This window comes from Trematomus bernacchii, unplaced genomic scaffold (assembly GCF_902827165.1).
Source record: "Trematomus bernacchii unplaced genomic scaffold, fTreBer1.1, whole genome shotgun sequence".
Lineage (NCBI taxonomy): Eukaryota > Metazoa > Chordata > Actinopteri > Perciformes > Nototheniidae > Trematomus > Trematomus bernacchii.
Genome location: NW_022987477.1, coordinates 7,303,370 through 7,328,819, shown reverse-complemented (window position 1 = coordinate 7,328,819; position 25,450 = coordinate 7,303,370). Strand labels below are relative to the sequence as shown.

The 25,450-nt window shown below is 45.7% G+C and overlaps 1 protein-coding gene across 2 annotated transcripts in view; it reads right to left on the bottom strand.

Annotated features, from left to right (window-relative positions):
* Positions 1–25,450, bottom strand: part of gli3 (GLI family zinc finger 3) — a 90,242-nt gene that overhangs the window by 38,916 nt on the left and 25,876 nt on the right. For both annotated transcript variants that reach the window (XM_034150270.1, XM_034150272.1), the window contains exons 3-4: positions 14,804–15,049; positions 911–1,016 (exon numbers count right to left, since the gene is read on the bottom strand). In XM_034150270.1, coding sequence (XP_034006161.1) covers positions 911–1,016; positions 14,804–15,049 — 352 coding nt within the window. The remainder of the gene's footprint in view (positions 1–910; positions 1,017–14,803; positions 15,050–25,450) is intronic.

The following is a 25,450-nucleotide window of genomic DNA, read 5'->3' as shown; positions in this document are numbered from 1 at the left end:
GACTCCTGAGGAAGAGAAGGGGGGAGTTGATAATGATGAAGAATATCAAACATAATGCGGCCCAAGTAGCTGCCCCATCCAATTTGTCCTCGTCACGCGGTGATCGCTTCCTCCGTGTCTGAGGGAAGGAAACAAGCACCGCAAGGACGATGAGGCATCTCCTTAAAATACTCTCTATTTGGACGGCAAGAATACAAATGATGGAGAGCGCAAAATAGACAGAAAGAGTGAAAGAGGGTGAGGAGGAAAAAGAGTAATGTGTGCATGGGTGGATGTAAGTAAAGGAATGCTTTGAAGTTCTCTGCTGACCCGGCCAAGAAGGACTCTAGGGAAATACGAGCTACCGTAATAAGACATATAAATACTTACCGCTCTCTCTTACGAGGCATGACACCATGTTTTACTCTACTTCATACTTGATAGCCTATACATGCATGTGATTGGCTGAGGCAGGGTGGTTAGCAGTATAGAGTTTGTGTCAGAAACCCATCTGTGTCTGCCGGAGATGGGTAGATGTCAACAGAGGCATTGCTTCCTTCTCTTGACAAGGTTTGATCACTGCTCTTATGAGGACCGCACGCTCCCGGGCTCCCCTCACCCTGCTCTCATTTCCGCGTCTCTGACACATGTTCATTTGCGTGTCTCTGACATGCGGATCATGTTGCTCACGTACAGGGCCGTGGCCTTTGATCCTGAAAGGCAAAGAGAGGCGCGCAGCACCCATGAGGAGGATGCTCCGCGCCCACAGGCGGAAGGAAGTTCAGGAGCTTGATTTGTATCGCCATTAGGAGAGTTCGGAGCTCACCAGAGATGTGTGTGATGCCGCTGAATCAAATGAGGTTCTCAGGTGGGATCGGCAGCATTGTGGTTGAGTGTGTGAGTGAGTGTTTGACCACTTTAAAGGACTTACACATGAAGAGGGGGCACAGGGGAAGGCTCGTAGATGTAACGTCCCTGCGTATGTCTGTCATCGATGGGCACAGGAGGATGGAAGGCAGGGAAGAACTGCGGGGAATCTGTAAAGAATGACAGAGAGAAAGGAAAAAAACATTTTAATTACACATTGCAAGATCCTTAGTTCCCCTAAAATATATTGTCATGTGAATGTACTCCTTCCTCTGCTAATCTTAATAGCAGCTATAATGAAAGGCAGTGGCTGATGGCTATCTTTCAGCAGACCCACCCAAATGAGACATCATTAAATGCACTCCAACATTTTCGCTGAGGAAGTTTTTGTCAATGTCTCGAGGCTGATATAACTCAAAATAAACAGCGATAAATAACCATAGGAGAAGCCGCCAAATTGCACGTTTCTCACCGTACCAAGCATAATGTGGTTTTGTACAAAGGATAAGTACAACCAATGAAATGTACAAAACAAGAACAAAAACACCCTTTTCTGTTTCAGTGTTTTGTCACAACTGACAGTGAGAATCGAGAGGCATCTTGTTTTCTTTCCCTCCAGATAAAACATTAAAACATTTGCATAATATGAGCTTCCAAGCCGTTCTCTATTTACCGCTGAAATTGAAAGTGTTGTTCTGCCTCTCGACTGAATCCACATGTACTGTACTCATTTTCTAACTTTTAGTGCAGTCCACACCATAATCAAAAAACTAAAGATTGAATTTCGTGTAACAACCGTGCATCCATTGTTGGACAAGTTGCAACGAGCAAACCATGAGTGGGAATTTTGCAGATATGCTGCCTACCTTAGGGTCGAGTTGTGAAACTTAAATGGGTTAAAACTTGTGCGGAAAGACAGAAAGAGCAAATGACTAACCCGCACGAAAGGGTCCACAAAGCAACAAATCACTCCTTTATTCACATGCTATACTAACACATCCCATTGCCAGAACACATGTCACTTTATTGCCTGTTACAGAGCCCCGTTGCCAAGTTGCGTATCACCACCCGGAGGCAAAGCATGTGTCAACATCTGCATACCTTCACGCAGCAAGTCTCTGAGGCTGCTAGCTATGTGTTTTTTTACTTGTAAACATTTGAACGTGTGTGCCAATAGGGCAGATGGCCAAACTGTGGGGTGCCCAACAGCTCTACGAGTGTTGCTCCATGCCAAACGCAGCTGCAGCGCCGGGCAAAGCAGCAGGTGTTGATCCCCCAGCACCTCTAAGGTCTGCTTACCTCATCACTCACTCATTCATTGGGCTGATCACTGCCAGCTCGGGCCAAAACAGCGACGATTAAGAAGGGATCAATGTGGTGTTGTTTGTAATCCTACAGCATTATATGCAAGTCTTCAAGAGGTACTTTGGAGATTTAGTATTGCACTTCCATAAAGTTGGGGGCAACAGAGATTAAAACAGAACTGTCAAGAGTGAAGCAGCGAAGATATCCTGACTTTCAGTCCCCAATGTGGTTCTCTAAGTTCAAAACGAGATACCCGGCTGATACTTGAAATTTTTTCGGAGGTTTTGGAAAGCTCTCTCCAAAGCCTAGGACAACACTATACAGCTGTTTTTCGCAGGTTAGATAGTACTCCTTGTGACGAGAAGACTTTGACATGTTGGTGGAGTGCCCCTTTAAATCTAAAACACTGCATAAAAAGAGCAAGGAGATGCCTTATTTTCCTTTCCTTATTCTTGTTTTTATTCCCCAGAAAAGCAGCTTCTTTTCTGCATATATCCCTAACTTGGCATAGTCCTGCCCTTTTATAGTGATCGTTTTTTTTTATAGTATTACGTACCCAAACATACTCTAACATATCCCTCAAAATAAGAGCACATTCTTAATGTTCTCAATAAGTAAAAAAGAAAACTTTGAGAATTCATTGGGGGGGTTTCATCCTGTTTTCACAATAGCGGAGATAAGTGGTAAAAGCCTCCTCCGTGCAGCTCTGGCAAGTATCTGACCACTCAGTCTCTGTCTGTTTGATAGTTTCCTCCTGATGACTCAGTATTGGCTTGGCTCACCTCGGCTGATTCCAGAGCTGCTGAAGGAGGGAGGAATGAGAGCTTTCTGGGAAAGAGGGATGGACGAGGGCAGAGTCTGCTTTGTTTACTCTTCACAACTCCGCTCAGAGGCTGTCGGCCCTTGGCTGTCAGAGTCGGAAATGAACCCTCAGGTTTACCGGCGTCTATGTTCTGGGTTCTGGGAGTAAAAGCTTTATGTTCTGTAATCTTACTGATCCTTGCTCACATTGCAGGAACTTTAAACAAACCTCTGTCCTGGTGGGTAATGAGGGATGACTGTAAAGATTACAAAGTGTGAAATCATTTGAAAGACTCCACCCCTTCACCCCTGCAACACACAACTACATTCCCACATCCGCCACTCCTCATTGAATTACCCAGATCCCCCTATGTTTATGTCTCTGGAGCTCCTCACTCAGCACAGCCCAGCGCCTAGACTGGATCCTTTTTTTTGTTGCTCCTTCATCACTCTTTCCTTCCCTCCTTCCCTCCCTTCTTTCGCTGAGGCCGCATGGCAAACCATCAAAGTTTATTTAAATCCAACTCTGAAGTTTACTTTACCATGGCCCTATCTAAATAGAGCCTGCCACCTCTTTTACGCCAGCGCAGCTCTCCATTAGCGTGGCAAACAGCCCTGTGTCACTGGAGGGAATGTGTATACAGTCTCAAAGAACAGAGGGCGAAGGAGAGAGGGGGGGGGGGACTCCATCCTGCAATCCATCTCCAGTGTTTCCTGTAGGGACTCTTTTCTGTTTACTCTGGGACTAAATTGCCCCTGCTCTTCTGGATGTTCAAGGGATATTCTAGTCTCTCTAATACAGAATACAGCTGGAGGGCACATAGGAAGCCAGCGCACGCGTCATCATTTTTACCTTCCCATTGCGGCCACACACCACAGCAGCACCAGCATTCCTCTGGAAAGTGTAATCATGGCGGTTAACTCCCGGTTGCATTGGGTAGACCACCATTTGCAAAGTAAAAGGGGTTTAAGAAACAATCTCAACCAATAAGACACTGAAGGTCAAGAACACTTGATATTACACTTTGCAAACTTTTTGGAGAATATAGAACATTTGTTTCTGGCTCTCCAACAATGTATCAGCTCTTCAGAACTCTTCTTGAACATTTTAATGACTCGAGCAGAAGTATTAATTTTTGGTTTTAATTTCCCCTTTTTTTATTCTTTGAGGAAAGGGGATGGAAGTCATTAAGACATGATTACAAATGGGTCTTAATGAAAGGGCAATTAGAGGCAAACTTTGACCAGGCTCATTAATTCTAATTCTACACAAACACACCGTGCTCAGGACCAAAAGCCAGCTTCCCCTTCATTACAGAGAGGATGGTAATTGCCTTGTCCTTTATTGGACACTTGAATAATTTCAAAAGGAGGGGGAGGACAAGGGGAGGATAAAAGCCTAAAGCACATCATTTGCAATATCCTTATTGGTTAATCTCCTTTCATAATGGCAGCTTTACCACAAAGGATCTTCACTGTGCTTTGGAACGCTTGTGATGTGATACTTTAGGAGGATTTGAGCTGTCACTCACAATCCTGATTTGGGTTTTGATAATACACAAACAATTTCTCATCTTCCTCTTTTGTTGTCAACTCAGCATTGTGAGTTTATTGTCTTGACTGCTAAACCTGGGCTCCTCCTCTCCTCTGGCGAGGGTTCAGTGACTCTAACAGAGTGTCACCCCGAAACGCTCTTCCATAAACACTGCACTTCTCATCGACGGTCCGCTGCGAGAGCACAAAGAGCCAGTGACAGATTGTCATAAGCGACTAAGGCGGAGTGAGAAAAGGGCTGCTGGGGCCTGCTCCAGAGGTTTGTGAATTGCTAATGTGGAACATATGAAGCCTGTGCCGGGGCTGTGACTGCCAGATTTCATTATGCCACCTCTCTCCCCGCTCATGATCTCACTGTTCAGGAACGCTCGTCTGCAGCGAGGCCCGCACTTATCCCAAAGCTCTGCAGCAATTCAACGAGCGTGCGATAGATGCTCCAGAATTTGTGTTGTTTGCAAGCGCATTTATGAGAAACTCAGGTTGTTCCTCTCTGGGAGTGAAAACAATAACACTTAAATGACTCATATGAAATCTGGATACTCTGAGTTTTTTTTTTTTACTGACTCCTGGAGGTTTCACATTGAGAAACTTTAAGTAGTGGTCTCCAACTATCATAGCCAAATTCAGATTTAGCATCAGCACACATTGTCCATGAGTTGTAAGCAGCTCTACTCAAATTGTGTACATTTTTTGTATATTTTTTATAGGCATGGTGATAACACTGGGGTTGTCCAATGTTTGGTGTGTGTGTGTGGATTGTGTTTCAGAGTGCCTGTAGCGGAGTGAAGGACGGGGTCGTCAGGGGAGATTTGGCACACCCGTGTCACCTGGCTCACCTGCATTTAAGAGGGCTGCATGCTTTGACCAGGCTTTGCCCTTTTGGTTACCATACCATGCCAGGGACACTTCAGCTTGCCACATTTCCACTACTTGTTGATGTTTATTTGAAATCAGTTTGGCCATAGCCATTTAATTTGGGTGACTTTTGAACTTCCTCTTGTTACAAGAACAGCCTAAAAACGTAGAAACATGTGTCATTTCTTTATCATCTTTTAACCTCTCAGATTCATATTTTCAACCAATAAGGGCTCACATCTATGTGATTAGAATATCTGATGTAGGCTTTGTAAAGTTAAGCAATTAGCTAAGCATTTTTCTCTCAAACAATGTCTTCTAGAATCAGGTTTTGATATCAGTCAGAGTTAAACACAGATCTAAGTGAGTATGATCATTTAGTATGTGTCTGTACTCAATGATCGTAAAAAGAAATGTCCGCCAAAATATGATACTGAACTTCCCAAAACTATCCGGATGTGAAGAGAAGTAGAACTTTAGACTTTCATTAGAAGTATTTTGGACGCCGGCTCTCTTGTGAAGCCAAATGTTCCCTCTGAACAAACCCTTCACACCCCGTCTCTCATCATGTTTGCTTACACTGAGACCTCAAGCTGTTTGGACATGTAAATAACACTTTCGGAGACTGTTTAGCTAAGCTCAATGGGAGTTGCTGTTGACTTTTGGAGCGTTTTGCTTTCATTACGGGTCCCAGATTGTTTCAGGTCTAATGGCCTAATTACCGCTGTATAAATTAGCCTAATGTTCTTGCTGTGCAGAGCTTTCTTTACTGTACGCGATGCTCGGGTGCTAGAACAGAGAATGCTTTCATTCAACAATGAGAAATAATAAGACGGGGGAAGAAAAAAGAAAGCAGAGAGGTTAAATAACAGACGAATGTGAAGTGTTGCCTTGCCAATCTCTCTGCCATTCATCATAAACGCAAGGCTGGCAGATCACACTCTGCCCTTCCTCTGTAAATCAATAGATTTTTTTTTCTTCTGCTGTGTTCTCTGTTTTCATTCTCTCTGTCTCTCTTGCTCAATTGCACTCAAACTCAAACACTTTTTGTGGGTAAATGTAATTAACATGGTGGAAAAGAAAAACAGAAGAAGAGAAAGTAAGTGGTTGAAAAAACCCGTCAGCTATGCTCCATAAACAGGCTCTTTCTTCAGCTATACATTCCAACGCTACTCACTGTCAGAAGTCATTTGTTTGTCTAGACTGAACAAGTCGGCAAATGCCCATCCTCTCTCTTTATGGTTCTACAAGTCTATACATATATGCACTGTGATTTTGTTTAAGCAGGTTATCTCTTTGTGTCAATATATGCAAAGTCAAGTTCAGGATCATTTTTCATTCTATTCAAACTCTCTTCTTACAGTACAGCATCCATTTTCAACCCCCCTCCCTCCTCCATAAGTCACACAAATACCTTAATGGAACTCCGGCATCTGCAAGACATTTACTAAGCCGAGTCAATCTTAACAAATTGCACGCTAGCAAGAGGACCTTTTCCCTGCTTCAGAGTGGAGCTAAGCACGCACACTGCTCTTCCAGGGGCCCCCAGCACCCTCCAGACCCCAGCTTGGCCCGTTTCCCCCCCCCCCCCTTCCCAACTCCCTGTATCCCAGTGTGGATCAGAGAGTGAAGGTTATTTCACGAGGCCTCTGCGGAGCGCCAATCTATCTCCTACATTTGGTGAATTTCTCCAGATTGGGATAAGCTGGGGAGCAGAACAAAGAGCTATGCGTTGGCCCTTCTCCCCAGCACCCCCTCTACCCTACCCCACCCTCCAGCCTCCTCTCCCCGACCCAGCTGGGAAGAGATTTACACTGCAGTTTAGTAGCTGGAACACTGTGCTACACCTTTTTCCCCCCTACTCTCTCTTTATCTCCCACATTGGTCTATCTCCTCCTCTCCAAACATTGATACCTCTCAGAGAGAAGGGAGTTGATTTAAACCTCAGGTTAACTCACCGGGACTTTGCTACATTTACTTTGCTTCAACTCCCCCCTGTGTGATTTACTCAAATACAAGGCTGCTTTAAGGTTCGATCTTTTTTGATATCTTTATTTAGGAATTGGGGTCAGAAAAAATGTGTTCTGACTCAAATCTTTTTAAGGACTTTAAATGCCTGCATCATAAATGTGTGATACATTAGTTGGATTTACCGTGACATCTATATACTGTATGAGCCAAGGCCATATCAGTGGCAGTGTTCATGATTGCCACAGCTGTAGGCTACCCAGTGACAGACTGACCCTCTATAGCCCTGTCTCACCGCCCCTCCCAATGCAGGTGATTCTGAAACTGCATGTGGCTGTGTGATAGTGACTGTGAGGCTAATATACCTGCATATAACAATAACACCCTGGGCTGGACACTGCTATTGAAAACTTCTCAATCTTGAATCATACTGAGAGGCCAGTGACCAAAACCCGGTCTTATTGTAATGTTAACAACAATTCCATGTAGCTATTGTTTTCAATTCATATCATGTGCTATGAATATCAAGTTGCAGAGACTTTAATCTTGGTTACGAGTGGTAATCCATCACAGTGAGCATTTTGTCACCTTTATTTTTTTTTGGTCCAAATGGTGTATTATCGCATGGTAATGTGGTTAAAAGAAAGGGCCAGTCTCAAAATTCCCCTCAGTGATGCAATCAAGGGCATGCCATTGTTCAGGGTGAACTGCCAAAGAGGCAACGCAATAGTTATATATGTTGCAAAAACATTTCAAATGTTGTATTTTTCATTTCTTCTCTTGCCGTTTGAGATCCTCAGACTTAGGAATACTTTGAGTATATAAATGGTTCTCAAGCGAGTTGTTTTTCCCTGCAAGGTAATTTTCACATGTGTTCAAATAAGTGGAAACCAGTGGCTGCCACGGAAGGTGGGAAATCAATCTATGAACATATTGTATCCTTTGGAAAATCATGCATACGTGATTTTACAAGCCCAACATCCAAAACCACTAGTGCAATCCTTTAATATGTTTTACATTCAAATGGTAATTCCCCCTGTACTGTAAGTCTATTCCTCTATTTCCACTGAAACCAATATAGCCATTAAACAACGTCTGTGTAGGCCTCTAGAGGTACGTGGCCATTATTTGGGCTAATGGAGGAAACTATGTGTCACAGAGCAAAGACAAAGCCCAGTGTCACAGCAATCAGACAAATGGCTGCTGGGCGCTGCAGGGCCAGACAGGGGTCGACGCTTCTGGACCAATTAGATCTTATAAGTGCAACAACAGCTGGAACTCTCTGATTCTCCCCCTTTCCCACTCTCTTGTGCTCTTTGCGTTGCTGTCACCTTACCCTCTCTTTCACCCTCTCTCACTCTTGCATCGTCGTCCTAATTCTTCCAGTTAATCCTGCTCGCTGTCGATCTCTTTTTATTTGCCTCTCTCATTATTCAAAGCGCATCCTCCTGATCTCTCCCCTTTGCCTCCTCGCAGCATCCCAAAAACAAGGACAAACTTGTAATCCATTTACTGCACCCCTGTCAACAGATTCCACCCAAATAATCCTGAAAGACTTACAACCAGGCCTAGGTACTGTCAAGGGAAGGGGAGCAAATAGGAGGCAGAATGCACAGGGGACAGCAGTGAGAGCCATGGAGAAAGAGGGAAGAGAGAGGGAAATGTACAAGGGAAGTGGAGCAGTGAGGACACAGACGGAGGGAACTTGTGTCACAGTGATTTGGGTCTTTGTCACGCAGGTGGCGCCCAGGGGTTCCCTCAGCCTGGGCACAGAGACAAACTGGGGCCCATGTAAACCTTAAAGAGGATTAACCCTGCCGGAGCGCTTTAATGAGACCTGAAAGTGGCGGGCACCGGAGAGCCCCACTGATTGAGCCGCGCTCCAGTCGGCTCCCAACGGTCCGCCGGCCCAGTGGCCCAGCAGCGCTGCTACAGCCCCGTGGCCTACAGCTGCCCGCTCACACTGAGCCACATCAAAGCAGCCTGTCTGGGAGAACCCCGAGACAGGAGGGGAGGCGGGTGGGCACGAGGGAGAGAGTGAGTGAAGGAGATGTGGGAGGAGGAGGGAGATGAGGGTGCCTGGATGGAGGAATCCCTTATCTCCTCCTGAGAGGATGCTGCTCTGTGGTGCGAGATTGTCTGGAGCTGCCACCTGTCCCAGGCATCTTTAAAGGCAACACTAAAGCCTGTGATGGGCCTGACCTCCTTGAGCTCCCATTCTTTTATGTCTCTCTTCATTTTATGCTTTGTTACACCCCCCCCCTCCTCCTTCTTCTTCTCCTCCACTTTCCTCTCTTATTCTTACCCCTCTGTCTCACATATACCCTCAGACTCAGCCTCTCTCTCTCTCTCTCTCTTTTCTCCAGTGATATCTTACATTTCACCAGGCTGCTGGAAACATTTTAATTACACTGTGTTCATCAGCCTCCTCTTCGTGTAGAACAATATATACTCGCGACCCTACAGAGACAAGAGCAAGATACGGGTTGTTGGCTGAAGGGATAAGGGTGCTTATCTTTGCCACTATGTGAGAGGAATGCAAATACAAAAAGGAGCGATGAGATTTGGATATACGAGAAGCAAACGGAGCACACAGAGGTGATTATCCTATTGGAGACTACAGGGTAACTTAAAGAGGAGAGAAAAAGCTCATGGAGCCCCATAAGCATTTTGTCTTGTTGTTTTTAGAACTTAATGTCATTGTTGGCTGATGTTGATTCTCCTTTTGAATGAACAAGATGCAGCAAATCTTCATTTGAATTCCCACAACATCAGCAAAGTGCTATTGTTCCTGTTTGCCTCTGTGGCTTCACCGATTAACCAAACTCATTTTAAAAGGAAGTAAAACACACTGACAGATGTTGTGACGATGATACCAAGAAATGCTGAGTGTTCTTCTTTGAACATTTTAAGTTCTCTGGAAATTCTTCTTAATTCTTCTTAGCCCCTTCACATTTAATCTTCTCATTGTTAATAAGAACTGGCATTATTCAGAGATATTCTGTTCACACGGATCAGCTTTGTGGCAAGAGCACCACATGACCCTAAGATGGTATGAAAGTGCATTCTCGCAGCACTTCAAACTCTGCTTAACCCCCGTAAATCATCATGCGCTACAAAGGGGCACATGCATGTGAGAATATGGCCTATCTTACAGCATGAGATGCCTCTAATAAGCTGTATAAAAGGGGATCATCTGATTATCCCTGGTGCGCTGGACCAAGGGGCCACAGCAGAGCGCGGGCCCATGTTGTTCTTTCTTGATGAAAGGAGGTGGGTGGAAGGGATCCCTCTCCATTGCCTGCAGTGTGCCCGAGGCTTCTCTGTGCCGGCACACCGCTGGGGGACTACATCATGCCACCACGCTCAAAAAGCCAATATTGAAACAATCACAAAGACAAACGCTTACCCTTGAAACAGGCACGTGTCTTCTCACCCTAGGCTCTCCTCTGTACTCCCCAGTTCTTCTGGGGGAGGCTGCTTGAACTTATATCCAAGCCAGCACTTGTCATGTTTTAACCAACAAGAGGCCAGAAAGTTTGTTCTTTCAGAGTGCTATGTTATAACTTTTTTCCACCTTCACACATGCTTTATAATTGCTCTTTTTTTATTCTATTTTCCACTCCCGCTCCATCAAGACATATGGAAAGGTCCCGTGCAGTCCATATGAACTGAAAGACCGAGCACTGTAATTAACTGTGGAGAGTAGAGAGGCCATTGTTGTGCGGATCACGTTCAGATTGGTGACAGCTAGCTCATTCAGTTCAGTGGTCAGCTGCATTTTGATATTGAGGCAGACAGACTGACGCCAGGGCAGCGGCTGGCGTGTTACGGCCCAGTAGACCTGAGATCAGCCCAGCACAGCAGTTTAGAGTTTAACCCCTGTGACTGGACACCCACCACCCCCACCACATCATAAAACCCCAGGACGGGTTTTTACGCCATGGCTCAGTGTTACTGCTAGCTTTCCCAGAACACAGGGCCACTATGATCCAGGTAGCAGTCACCTTTGGACAGGCTCAGAGAGCAGGGTTACTGAGAGACATGTAAAGGAATCCTCCAGCCAAGAGATCCATACTTTCACTGCCTTAAGCTTAGCAGGCATGGTTTCTGAGATCAGTCAAGGACAGCAAGGCTTTGGTGTGGGGATTAGGCCCTGGCAGCAAAATCTGCGCTTGATTTCTTTTAAGGAGCTAACCTAAAGACTATTGGACTAATAGGCAGCCATCACAGCCTGGATACACGTTTAAAAGGGTGTCTCTGCTACTATTAATGACCTACTGTATCACAAATATAGTAGTGCCACAAAACTTAGGTCACTTCCCCGCCAATATACTTTCTTTAAAGCTTGGCAAATGTACTTTCCTCCAGTTGCCATTGTTTCACTAAACATTCTCGGGGTGTTTCTGTGCAGTTTTATCATTTGCAAGAGAGCTATTGAAAAGAATGTGCTTTAAGTCCCTCCATGGATGTGTTTAGTCTGGCAAAGAAGGGCAAGTGTTTAAGAAAGAGACACTTTAATAAAGGAGAAGATCCCCTCGGAGGAAGCAGAGATGCTTTGCCAGCAAGTGGGCTCACTGTTGCTGCAAGACCACTGACCGGCTAATCAGCATACAATGTAAACAGATGTCGGCGCTGCGCATCCCATTCACACTTCTACACAATTAAGATCTTTAAAAAAACGACTTCTCCCTCATTAATCCACATCTCAATCCTTTCTTCTTATCCCACAGCAAAGCCCCATGTATTAGTGTTGTGGTAAGAAGGATGTGGACTCTTATCCAATGTTTGCCCAAGAAAAGCGGCTAAGACTCAGGCATCACCACAATTAGCTAATGCTAACAATAGGGGCGATGTTTCCTCAGTGCCTCTTCCTTTTTACACTGAAGTGGGTGTGTAAACACAGTCTTAGGCCATGGACGTATGAGGAGTGGGAGATCACAAGTCTGGGTGAATAGAAAAGATTTACCCGAGCACAGGCCCATGAAGATAAACCCCCCCCCCCCCTCTTGTTGTTCGACTCCTACGCCTCCCAGAGATTTGGGCAGCACGTTAACGACCCAGCGACCAGGTGTGGGGAGGCTGCAGGTGCCGTCGCATTTAGGCACATTAAGCACTGACACACACCCGCACTAAGAGTAATCGGATTTACCTGGCTGTCTGCTGCCTGGCGTCGCACACTATGCAAGCACAGCACAAAGGCTTAGGGCCCCCTCTCAATCACAAACACACACATGCACACACCTGGGATGAATTTAGGAGGTGACAAAGCCCTCATACAGAGGGACTACCGCTGGTGGAGTCACGGCTGTGTGTGTGTGCTTACATGTGTATGGAACCAGAAACCAGAACAGGAGCCAGTGGCTTTTTTACACCTTGTGGCGCAGGAGTGGCGACAGACGCTACAGGCTTCTGGTTCAAAGCAGCGGAGGGAGGGAGGGGAAGTGGAGGTTTTAAGGGGAACCCTTTGGTTGTGCTGACCCGAAGACCGCCGAAGCTCATGGGGATTGAGCTCTGGTACTGGGTTCAATCAGACAGAATGGGACCGCCGCCTTCAGGGACACCCCATGTCCTCAACACCTGGGGCCAGGAGGAGGTGTTTTACACAGCAATGCCCTCATCTTAGATCATAAGTCTTCCTGAACAGTCAAGATCAGAGAATTAAAATCAATGAAAAACACTAGAAACTGTTTTCATACACCTTTTACAAAGTAGAAATCTGTGGGGGTTTAGAAACCTTTGTTGGTGTTAGGGTTAGGGTTAGGGTTGAGGTTCTCAATAAAGCAATTAGGGTATGAACATTTTTTTGTGTGAAGTTATTGAATATCTACAGAAAAACATTTGTAACGTCATTATTGATTATTTGTATTTGGTATTATTTAAATTGATTCATCCCTAAAAATAATTTTTGACAACAAAAATATAGAAAATCATTTTTTTTCCAATGCCCATGTTCAATTTCTAGAGACCAAAGGGAAGTTTTTGAATTGCAATTACATCCAAAATGTCAAAGCTGCAAATTCTCCAATTTCTTAGAGCTGCATTTGGTCTTTTTGGTATTCAAATGATTGCAGTGAAATTGAAGTCTTTTTTTCTTTTCGGCCCCAACACTAGACTTTTATATAAAAATGTGGAAGAAGCAGTGCTTTAGTAGGATCAAATCTATGTTCATCATGCCTGCAGCTTCCCAGCAAGCATCACTGCGCTCTACTCCAGTGCCTTGTATGATTGCAAGTCTTCCAGCCTCTTGAGCCCCAATGCACAAAGAAAGCCTCTTGAAGCTCTACGGCCCTTTTGACTTTTCCTGCTGCTTTTGAACTCTCCATTTCAGACTGTGACTTTTCCACATGACCCCAAGCCACAGAGTGACCCCCCCCTTCTCCCCCACTCCACCCCACGGCTTCACTGGTCTGGAACATCCAGAGCTCCTTCACACATACCCACACACATACATAAAATGAGAAGTGGCAGTGTTGCTGAGTTAGGTCAGGATGTAATGGGCAGTAATGTTCTGCCCTCGAGGGCCCTGTCCACAGCACCATTGCCTGGTTTGGAGTAACCTTTCCCTTAAAGAGGCACCTTGGTGACTCTCGGGCAACCAAGCACGAGGGAGCAGTAGCTAATGAAGTGGCTGAATAAATAGAGTTACAGTATACGGTTGGGGTCCACTGCAATTTTCATTACTGCCACTGGATTAAAATCGCTCCGTCTCACTCTGTCTGCCCCAATTCAGAGCCAATTTAACCAAACTAAACAAGCTATCACATCAAATCCTTGTCTGCAGGCTAAGTCCTGGCTACAGTGGTCGCTGAATTAACCTCCTAATCAGCCTCTTACTCCCCAATCATCTATCTCCTGTTCTCTTTTTCCACATACACACACAGCTTCACTTTCATCTAACTCCTACTGTTATCCCACCTTTTTTTGAAAATTATCTTTATCCTGGTATCTCACTCAAGCCACAGCTTTCCCTACACCACAATCTCTCAGGCTCCATCTCTATTAGTCTCTCTTTCTGTCTCTCTCTCTCTCTCTCTCTCTCTCCATCTGTTCACTGCCTTTCTCTCACACAGTCTCTGAGTCCCAGAGAGAGAGAAAGAGGCAGAGTAGGGGGTGGTGAGGTTTGACGCGGCGCTGCTTTGGGGCTTTGAAGTGTGTGTTGATGAAGGAAAGCAGAGTACTGTGTTCAGACAGGCTCCTAATGAGGGAATTAAGAACCTACGCTGGCCGTTCCCCATACTAACTTCCCAGGCACAAAACAAGACAAGTGTGCGTGCATGTGTTCGCAAAGTGTGTGTGTATGTGGGCAAGAGTGAGCTCAAGAGAGGCTAATCTGTCAGACTAAATCAAGCAACTGGCAGTCCTGCCTCTCACCTACAGTAAAGAGACTAACTTGGCCTTGATGCTTTGGGGTGCTGCACACATGTCCTTGAGCTTTGTTGTTTCTTTACTTAACAAGTATTTTGTGACTTACGATAGTGTGGGTCTAGGTAGCCGTTGCGGGGGTCCATGGTGAACAGAGTGCCTCGGTACGGAAGGCCATGGTCAGTCAGGTGGGGCAGGGACCCATGCAGCTCCTTCTTGAGCAGGGAGGGGCGTTCTTCTGTGGAGGTGGAGGGCTCCTCGCTGATGGTCCTGTCGTGGCCCCCCCCTCTCGGTGCGTGGGAGCTGATGGCATTGCGTCTCTCACGGTGGTAATGCGGGCCTGAATGCTCGTCCTCTGCAAAGGGTAAAGAGAAAGAAAAAGAAGAATCTGATATTAAAAAAAGGAGAGAACAACTAGCTGTGAGAAAGATATTAAAAGTTGGACAAATATATGAGAATCTCTCTCTCTCTCTCCCTGGTTCATACACATTCACGTTCTGAACACCCATACCCATCGTGAGAAAGTCAATTCACGTAGAAAGCACGGGGTGGGGGGGCTGGAGATCAGCTTTGTACACGAAAATCCTACAGGGCATTATGGGTGTAATTCTGCCTGGTTCTACCAGATGTGGGAGTTCAGAGTCAGAGGGAGTACATGTATGGGCAAATGGACACCATGGATGAAAAAATCCCAAGCAATTTTTTTCGCACAGTTTTTTTAAAACTCTGTTCTCAAATTCAGCTTTGTTTAATCTTTCCATAAAGAAATGGATTCCCATGGAGGAGGCTACGCAGGCTTCCTGTCTGCATTCCAAGCTGCCCATTAACCAGCGTCATGGGTTTTATCAACCCCACCCTCCTTTATTCTCCTGTTTTCTCCTTCTCCCCACTCTCTCAGTTCTCAAAACGAAATCTGTCTTACTCTAAGGGTGAAATTAGGAGGAGTAGGGTCTCAGGAGAAAGATTCCTGGCATGCTGGGTAAAGAGGATAAATGTGGACTTAAGTTCAAGGGCTGAGCGTCACCAGAAAGGCATGACCCCTGACCCTTGGCCTGACCTATGAACTGACATGTATAAAGATCAGCTAGCCTCCTGACCTGGTATTAACCTTTTCTGTAGTACAATATAGACTTACTCAGAAACTGGCAGAGCATAGAACACAATAATGATGGCTAAAAATGGCTTGAATGCTTTTTACCTTTGAGGTTTCATGTGCAGATCAAGGCGCTTTACCAAATGCTGTCAAATCAGGAGAGGTCTGCTCTCTGTTTAGGCCCTGACTCATTTTTCATTTGCTTCTTTGAATGGCCTCAATGTTTAGCCCCGGTTACATGCAATCCACCATTGAAGGAGATGGTTTTCATTAGTTTAATCAAATGTTCCTTCCTGGGTTCATCGCGCTCACTAAGAATCTGGCAATATGCCGTTGTGTCTGTGCCAGAGGTTCTGTATTAGGGCTCCCCCACTATGCACTGCAACCCAACAGAATCCAACTGCCAATTAACAACAGAGGAGATTGCCAGATTAAAGAGCACTACCATAAGCACTGAAGAGGGCCGACTGCACCACTTCACAGAAGAAGAGAAGCCATCAGAAAGGGGGAGGTTAAGAGATAGAAGCAGGAAGACAGAATGAGATTGAGAGAGGCGAAGAAGAGTGAGCAGAAGGAGCAACCCACAGGTCCCTCTTTTATTCCCCTCACTCTCCCACATCCATTACCGGCGTTCGGCCTAGCCTTGCCTTAGCGCAGCACTGGCAGCAGATTCAAGGATTCTTAACGCGGAACTGACAGCCAGAGAGGCAAGCCACTCTCATCCTTAGGAAATGACAGTGTCAGTTATGATATAAGTATTTAATCCTATACTGCACAGCCAGTGATCTTATTAAGGGAATAATGGCACTTATACGGTTAAAGCTGGATTAATAGGTCTGCTCTTGCAAAGCGCAATATTAACATAAAGGGATTTCAGAATTCGGTTCATCTCCTGACTTGGATTGGAAGAGGTCGAGATTGTAAAGTATGCTGGGAGCAAGCACTGCTAAGGTTCGAGCCTGTCGATGTGTGTAGCACAGGCTTCCATTCTTTTGTAACTAGATGATTGGAAATTGACATTGAAGGGCAGTAAAAATGTTGTTCATATCCAGAAGCTCGCTCACATATATTTAATGTTTTGTAAAACGATTCATCACTGGGCTGTAAATAGCAGTTAGGCCACTGTGCACTACAATTGGCCTTTATCATCTTCTGCAAAACTCATGAAAAACTGCTCAAGACGCCTTTACGGTATGCATTCTATTTATTCTCTATTTCAATATGTCTTCCCTGTTGTTCCACCTTTCTTTCTTCACCTTCTCCAGTGACCCCCAGTGCTATTTAGATGTGTCTCTCTCCTGCAAGGGAGGTCAAGCGACTAATAGTTCAATCACAGCAGTGTCACAGTCCCACCATCCCCCTCCAGCCCACAGAGGGGGTTCATCATTCGACCATAAACCACCTTAAAGAGCTTTATTACTTGAATGTATAGAACCTTAAATGGTTAAACAAACAGTCAGCAGTCCAAGGGTCAATCGACCCCCTCGACCCCTTGGACCGGTAGAAGGAAACGGAACATCTGAAGGTTTATTTTCTCTACCTCTAGGTGGAAACTTGTTCTACTCTTACAGCATGTCAGGCTTGTCAAAAAGGGGCTAATGAAGACAGAGCAAACACAGGTAAACACACGCAACTTTGAAAAGTTCACCCATGCAACACTTCTCCAACTCTGACCATCGGCCCAAAAGACCCTTTCCCTTTCCCCCCCCCCCTCATTTTCCATTCCTCTTTTCTTCTCTTTTCCCATGGTTGCCGCATCCAGTCCACCACCAGTTTGCAGGTCTATTCAGCCCAATACAAAAGCAGCAGGCCGGTCCTCTGTGGACCAGAGGAAAGCATGCCTCTCAAAAAAACTGAAAAAAGAACTATCCCGCTCTCTCTCTATGGTGATTGAATTTCTTAACATCTTTTCAAAAAGCGCTTAAATGCCTGGAGGCGAGAGGAAGAAACAAGCTAATGGTGGATGGGGAGCACTGAACAAATTTCAGAGCCCTTTCCTGCTCGCGTTTGAGGTTGAAAGCAGGCTCCTGCCTTTCAAGTTTCAAAGTCCTCCTTCCTCCCGCAGTGTCACTGAAGGATTTGAAAAGAAGGTAATTGTGCTCACTGCCGTCCTGATCAGAGCACACGCCCCAGCTCTAGTATTTCAGGAGCTTTCTCTCCCACTATTATGGTACCTTGTGCTCCATTCCTGCATTCTTCCTCCCATACTACTCTTTCTCCTCTCTCTCTCTCTCTCTCTCTCTAAACCTCTACAAATGCACTCTCCCTTGCTCTCCCTCACTTGCTTTCTATCCTTTTTTCACCCCCAGCAAGCCACTCATTAAATCCTAAAGCCCAGGTTTTTCCCTTTTCCCCCTTGTCTGGGGTCTCTATTGTAAAACTGTGGTGCGAATACCTTCAGAGAAAACCCTAAGCATGGCCTTTAATATGGCGGCATAAAAGAGAGCCTGGATGCAATGACAAAATGAAATGTTAAAAGAGATAATGAGATATGGAGTGGGGCCATTTCCTCTAAGAGTTGGGCTCTGGCAAGGGGGGCTTAACTTAAGGGTGCCCAGTCTATTCAAAGACATGAGAAGTGAAACAAAACCCTGGTTGCTTGTTGTTTTTGAAGGTATTTTGAAGAGGCTGAGGTTAAAAACAAGGATTGCTGTCTCTTCACATGCCAACTGTCCTTGACTCTCAAGCATCTGAACTGCCCTCCGGCCTGCACTCAGTGAATCTGAGTCTCTAGAAAACTGGCACATGTAAGTTTCAGGGGTGCACAAAGAGCCATTGCAACTCTTTCCCCCATTGCAGCCATTCCTAAAAGCCTAAACATCAGAGGAGGTGTTGCTGTACCTCTGAGCCAAAGCCAGACATATGCTGTGTTCCACCTTGGAACTTCTCAAAGCCCTGTTGTCAGTGGCACAAACAGGTTTTGGCTGGGGAGCACATGGAGAGCGAACAAGGAGGAGAGGAGTGAAGGATATACAGTGAAATCACAAAACACTTCTTCAAAGCTCCTCTCCTCCTGTGCAATAATCTCTTGCTCCTTTTTTTCTTTCTCTTGCAAATCGACTCCAGGGAAGGACTCAAGACTCCCCAATTAACAATGAGAGGGGGAAGAAAAATTCCAGCAGCTGGCTACAGTTTAATAAGAGCACCTCTCCAAGCGGCTTAGGCTTATGTACCTGATTCACCGGGCCTGGCATTGGCGCTATAGACAGAGGGAATCATTCACGATTAGCGCAGGCTGAAAGACGAGGGAAAGAGAGAATGCTCAAACTCCAGCAACCCAACACAACAAGAGCATGGGGGATTACTGCAATTGTGTGAGGTATTTTTCTGATCAACTTTTGGGCGGAGAGCCTCAGTGCCACAAGGAGCTTGGTACCTTCCCACAACAGAGTTCAGTTCGGCATTATATGAAGGTTACCAAGTCCTAATGGAGCTTCCTGTGTCTGCCTAAACAGAGTGACATTCGATAAACTTCTTGACATACAAATATTTCAAATGTCAGAAGGCAGAATCAGGTCAGTACCCTGGTAACTGTGGGCAGGGTAGTTTGCAATCCCCAGTTCAAGTATTTGACAGAACTCCGGAGAACTTCATCATACATAAAGTTCTCTCCCTTTAAGTTTGCGCTAATGTTTGATTCTGTCTCTGCAGAGTGAATCCGTGGTGGTACATTATTTAGCTATCAGCTTGTGACTGATGTTTGGATGAATTGCAGAGAGAGGCATGGGCAGGTCAGGATGTTCCCTCTCCTGGTTAGCAGTCTATTGTCAGCAGCTGATTTCCCACACAGCGCCCGCAAATGCCCTCTTCAATATTCATCTAGGCAAATTCGACGACTCCCACATCTCAATTTGGCTCTCGGCAGCCTACGTCCCAACCCCCTGCTCCACAGCCCGCAGTTCCAGCCTGTTCTCTCCGCCGCCAGGGGTCCACTGGGACGCACCCAGAGCTCAGCATCTCACACCAACCAGCCTCCAGGCCCCGGGGCTGGGGAGGGGCAAATCAAAGCCTGCTTGGCGCCTTCCTTCTTCCCTGCGCTCACCTCAAATCAGCCTCACAGCGGGGTTGTATCATGCCAAGCCTCCGCCTGCCCCTAGCTACCCCGTATTCACCCATTAGGGGCACAGGCCCACCATAGAGCAGCCCGAAACCCCACTACCATTTCATCAGGGCCACATTGTGAGGGAGCAATGAGCATTGCAGTGAGAGAGTATAAAGCCCTGACTCTAAAATGCACGCTGATGCGTTTTTGATCATGGATAGTTATGGCTTTTAAGGTTTTTCACTCAAAGGGCACCTTGGCCTGCATTCTTTGAGGAGTCAAACACCAAGAGATGCATTTGATCAAGGCTTCAAAGCGGAAAAAAAAGGCCATTTAATGCTCTGATTGGCTTACAGACTGGATAAGCATTGCTTCAAATTGTCATGAGAGAGCTGTGATCAGCCCTAACCTGTTAGTTATGTATACTGTCCTCTCTAACAATATTCAAATGATTGTGTGCTAGGGCAGAACTATGTCCATTTGGGATAGTGGGACTTTTAGGGTGGATCTGGGCACAATGCCCACCAGACCAATGTGGGCCAGCTTTCCACTGGGCCTCAGCATTGGAATCCCACTTCTGACACTAGAGTGATCCGGACCAAGTCTGTGGCACTCAGATTAGGAACGGCTCGCCAAGAGAAATGGATATCCAGCCAAAGCAAAGAAACCCAGAGCCAACAGTTTGGCGAAAATAGAAAAAAGAATACAGTAATTTCAAGCATATCAAATTCGATCCAAAATGCCACTGTGGATGTTTCCCACCTTGCAGTATAAGATCATAGAGTTCTTTCACTTAACTTTTAAAAGTTCAAACTTTAGGGCCATGGCGTGTTTGCTCCCTAAATATTCTTGTATGTCAAATGTGTTTTTTCTTGTGTAAAAATGTGCATTCACACATTCTGGTGCATGTGTTTAATTGCATAACTGTGCACTGCATTGAGGCATAGAGGCCCCCATTAAGACATGTTAGCCTGCACTTACCAGGAGCTGGATAATTAGACACTTCAAAGGCACCTGCCCGCCATCCCATAGGGGGCAGGAATCACAGAGCCCCGCCCTGTTTAAAAGCATGTTAACTCCTATCTGAGGCTAGCAGGCTAATTTAACTCTTGACATTTGATATCTAAGGAATGAGAGGGATCAGCCATTTAGCTGGAACAGGATTACCCCCCCACACACCATCCCTCCTCGTCCTCCCCTTCCTCTCCCTCCCCTTCAACCCAAAAACCCCCTCTCCCAGTCGGGCCGGATTCATTAATTTTCCCGCTGCTAAGCACTTTATCAATGACTGGTGAACGTCTAAGTCCAGAGTGGACCCGCTCCCTCTCTCTTCTGTGGTGATTAGGCCTGTGGATGTTCAGATCTGTCCGTCTAATTCCCTGCCTGCTCTGTTGCTGCTCATCTATTCTCGCACCTGCTATGCAGCTCGGCAAAAGAACCATGTTTGAACAACACTTTAGACTATGGTCCATTTCCAGGTCATTTTCATAAAGGTCTTACTCTTACTATACAAAGTTATCACTCTTCTTATTTCCTTTTGCAACGAATAGCTTTGATGTGCTGTATTGGTGTCTTACATGTACTGTAACACACTCCCAACCAGGCTTACTTTATGGGTTTCCTTTCTCAGATTCAGCCATTTTCACACCGATCAAATTGCAATCTTAATTTACATCTGTCACAAATGCCTGAATATTGCGGTCCAAAATCGGCTTAGTGTTGGCACAGAACGATATGTTATAATAGCTGGTAAAGATGTCATCCATTGAAACCTGTATTCGTATTTGACCCCAGACAAATATATTCTAATACAGCAGGTAACCTTTGACATATCACTGGGAGAGAGGTGCTGGAAATTAATTTGCATCCATAACCCTACATTAGTCTCAGTCTAATGCCTTCTGCTGAATGTCTACATTACAGGTTGAATCAGGGGCTACACATGAGTGTGACGGATCTGGGTTAAATGAACAGCATGCATGGGCCTCTGATGCAGCAGCTGGTTATGCTTATAGTTTCTAACCCGTCACATTTGGACATAAGGTCTTTTTACCAGAGAGCATGACAATCAGAATTCCAAACTACAAGCCAAATGCCATAAAAATAACACAACTCAACTGACTCATTCACTCTGCTCCCACAATGAGGGGCTGTTCTGCACATACGTTAAGTCATCTAGTGCTAAAAAAGAAAGAAAAAAATGCTAATTAAATCTACATTCTGCCTTTACAGCTTGACACATTAATTATCTTAAATAACATTAGTTCATTTTTCCACCGTTTTTTCAACAAGACCTAAAAGGTGCCAAATCCCCCCACAAAGAACTCTTTATGAACCTTTCAATCAGCGTTTGACTCCCAAACATCCTATCATCATTACAGCTGACGGTTGGCTGCAAAATCCCAGACCTGACCCTCGCCCGCCCCCAGCGTGTGATATGAATGGGAGGGCCCGCTTAATAAACAGGGTGTAATTCACCCTTTTCCCCCTTTAAATACAGGTGAGACCTGGACCCCTTCATTACAGAGTCTGCAGCAGGCAGGGAAAGCTCTGCAGATTAGAGGATCTGCTGTGTTGGCCAAACAGACTTAACCACTGTCTGCTGGGAAGGGGCTGGAGGATGGAAGGGGAAAGGAAAAGGGCCCATGTTTTCTATGTGATCAGATAAGTGGGTCTGTGGTGCAATAAAGAGAACAATTCAGGGGGAAAGCACTATGTTTGAATATTATGGCCTATTGGCTGCAGCAATCATTGTATGTCACAGGTCAGATAAGCCAAAGCTCAACTCATTCACTAAGCCGACATGTGATAAAGAGAGTAGTTATTTGAGGAGTCCATAATTCTAAGCTTTGGATAAGCATGAAAAAGTGATTTATTTGTATTTGTATTAAAAGGTGGACTGTGCATAAGTACAAAAGACACATTGGTGATATTAAAATATCCACTGGTTAAGCATGGTTCTGTTTCCTGCACCACTTGTTTTGGGGAGGGGGCCGATGTTACCCTTTTTGTTCACTTTGAGCCCACTCTTGCTTGTTTCTCAAATTGTACCCAAGCTTTAGATGGATACCGCCACATAATGGTCCCATGCCTTTTTTATTTAGTCTGCAAAAGTGAACGTTGCTCTTTTAGCACATGCCCACATACTATGTCGCTTCCTAAAGAATCCTTACCTTCCTTACTCCATAGGTCTCTTTCGGTCTTTTGCTTTCCCCTCTCAGTAATGAGCTCTCCTCATGTATGACCTCTCCTGTCACTCCCGCCATACCAATCCTCCTTTCCCCGCTCCACTCTCGCCTCCTTCTCTAATCTCTGCATTACTTTGCCATTAATCCCACATTCCACACGAGGATGGCCTGTGTGGCTCAGATGACACATTGCCTTCATAATCTGGTGTTCAAATTGAATCAGTAGGATGGGAGGGGAAACTGTGTTTAAAATCATCATAGTAAAAGACTGTTTAAGCTAGGATTCACCTGTAGCATGTATTCCCTTCCCTCTCCATCCGTCATTACCCTTCCTTTTCCTCACTTCATCCCACCTTCTGTATCTCATTGGCACTTTATTCCCACTAATCTCTTGTTACTCACTCCTGGTTTCCAGATATCATCCCTCATTCTCCCAATTCCCATGTCTTTCGGAAATCTCCTCAATCTCCCCTCATCCCTTTCCCGCACATTCCCTCCCTCTCTTCCATCCACTACCTCCCTCCATCCATCCTTCTCTGCCTCCCTCTCCAGAGCCGCAGTGGGACTGTCGGACTTACGCAGCCCCATGCTGAGCTGCTCCAGAGCCAAGCCAGAACAAAGAGCCCATTGAGCCGCACAGAGACATAATGTGGGCCGCCTTTGACAGCACCGAAGATGAAGTCATGAGGTCGCCAAACAGTTAATAAGGGCAGCCCATCCTCCAGCTGCAAGTGTGTGTGTGTGTGTACAGCTTGGTGCCGTTGAGGAAAGTGAGAGAAAATGAGAGATTATGTGTCTGCATGCACACATTACTGAGTATCCACAGTATGCAACGCATGTGTACATATCTTAAAGCATGTCGATGGATAAAAAGCTTTTAAGAGCGTAATGAGATACTCCATGACACTCAAAAATGTGCTCAATCACTTCGTAAATACCACAGAGGAAAAACAAAACCTTCAGAGAATTGCACTTTTAGTTTTGGCTTCGCTCCAGCTGCGTTGAAGAACACACACCCCACCCCACCGGCGCCCCCCTTTCCTTATTGGAGTCTGTCTGGCGCAAAGTCTGACATGAGACACGTCTCCGCGGGACTGGAGCTGTCGCTGCGAGGCCCACACTCCGAACATCATTAGACTCACAGCTCCAGGTGAGATCAGGCAGGGTAAGAGAGACAGAGAGAGGTGCATGTGTATTTGTGTCTAGCTGCAAAAGCATGCATGTGGGAGATTAGGTTCAAGTATTAATCTCAATGCCTCTGAATGGACATGGCCTATTAAAATGCCTTTACGGGACCACTCGCTTGTCAAGAGTCCTCCAGGCTGAGTTGTGCTCAGGACAGAGGGAGGAGAAGGAGGAGGCAGGGAGGGAATGGTGAAAGACAGCTATGCAATTGATTAACATTAGAAGGACTTGCTCAAGTTCAAATTGCATGGCCCCTCTGCTCTAAGCTACAGACATTTGTTTCCCCGCAAGTAGAATGTTTCTTTCAAACCCTGTCTCTGCTACACATCTGAGTTCAATTCTCCGCATGCCCTCTCTCTGAAAATCAATTCCTCCTCCTCTCCTCTGCTCTTTCCTCCAGCTCTGCGAACAGACCAGGGCGAGGGGATTACACTGTCCCTCCCCAGATCCAAGCAAGACTACAAATGGTTCTTATCAACTGACACCCTCCTGCCATCCAGGAGGAAGAGGCAGAAAAACTGGCCTGGCCGCCCGAGCGCGGAAGTGTTTCTGGGCTGAGTTGGCCAATCGTGGCAAGTCTTTTCACACTTAAAGCCGGAGCTATTTACGAGAGCCCTGGGAGAAATGCGTACGCAGCACCGGAGGGTGGGAAGAATGGAGGGAAGAGAGCCGTTGCTTCTCAACCTCTGCTTCTAATCAATCACCAGAAATCACTGCCATGGTTTATGGCCTTTGATCCTATCTCCTCTTTCACACTGCGAGGGAGAGAGTCGGGGCGGGGAAAGGGGTGGGGGGGGGGCAGGGAGAAGGGAGAAGGGTGAGAGTCAAGGCCCAGAGGGTGTAGAGGTCAGGGGAGAGAGATTATGGAGTAGAGGGCCTGAAAGCATGTCTTGATTCAATCCAGTGAGTTTTGAGCAGTGATCTGAAAGTGACCTGAAATACACCAGCCATTTCCAGGAACAAATCAGTTTAGGCCTCAGACCAAAATTCTGCTACATTCAGATTCTGCATGTTTTTCGCAACTGGACTCGCACCAAAAACGTATTCATGTGATCTTAGGACAGTAAGTTCATATGCTGTGTCTCTGAAACTAATGACAGAAATGTTTTTATTGACCTTCGTAACTTCTTTAAAATGTAAATAGTGATTTATCATTTAACAGCTGCCACCATGCCAACTAAGAGAGACATTTACGAGGGGGAAGGCACACAAAAAGGCTTTATGGTACCTTTCCTTATTATGTTACAC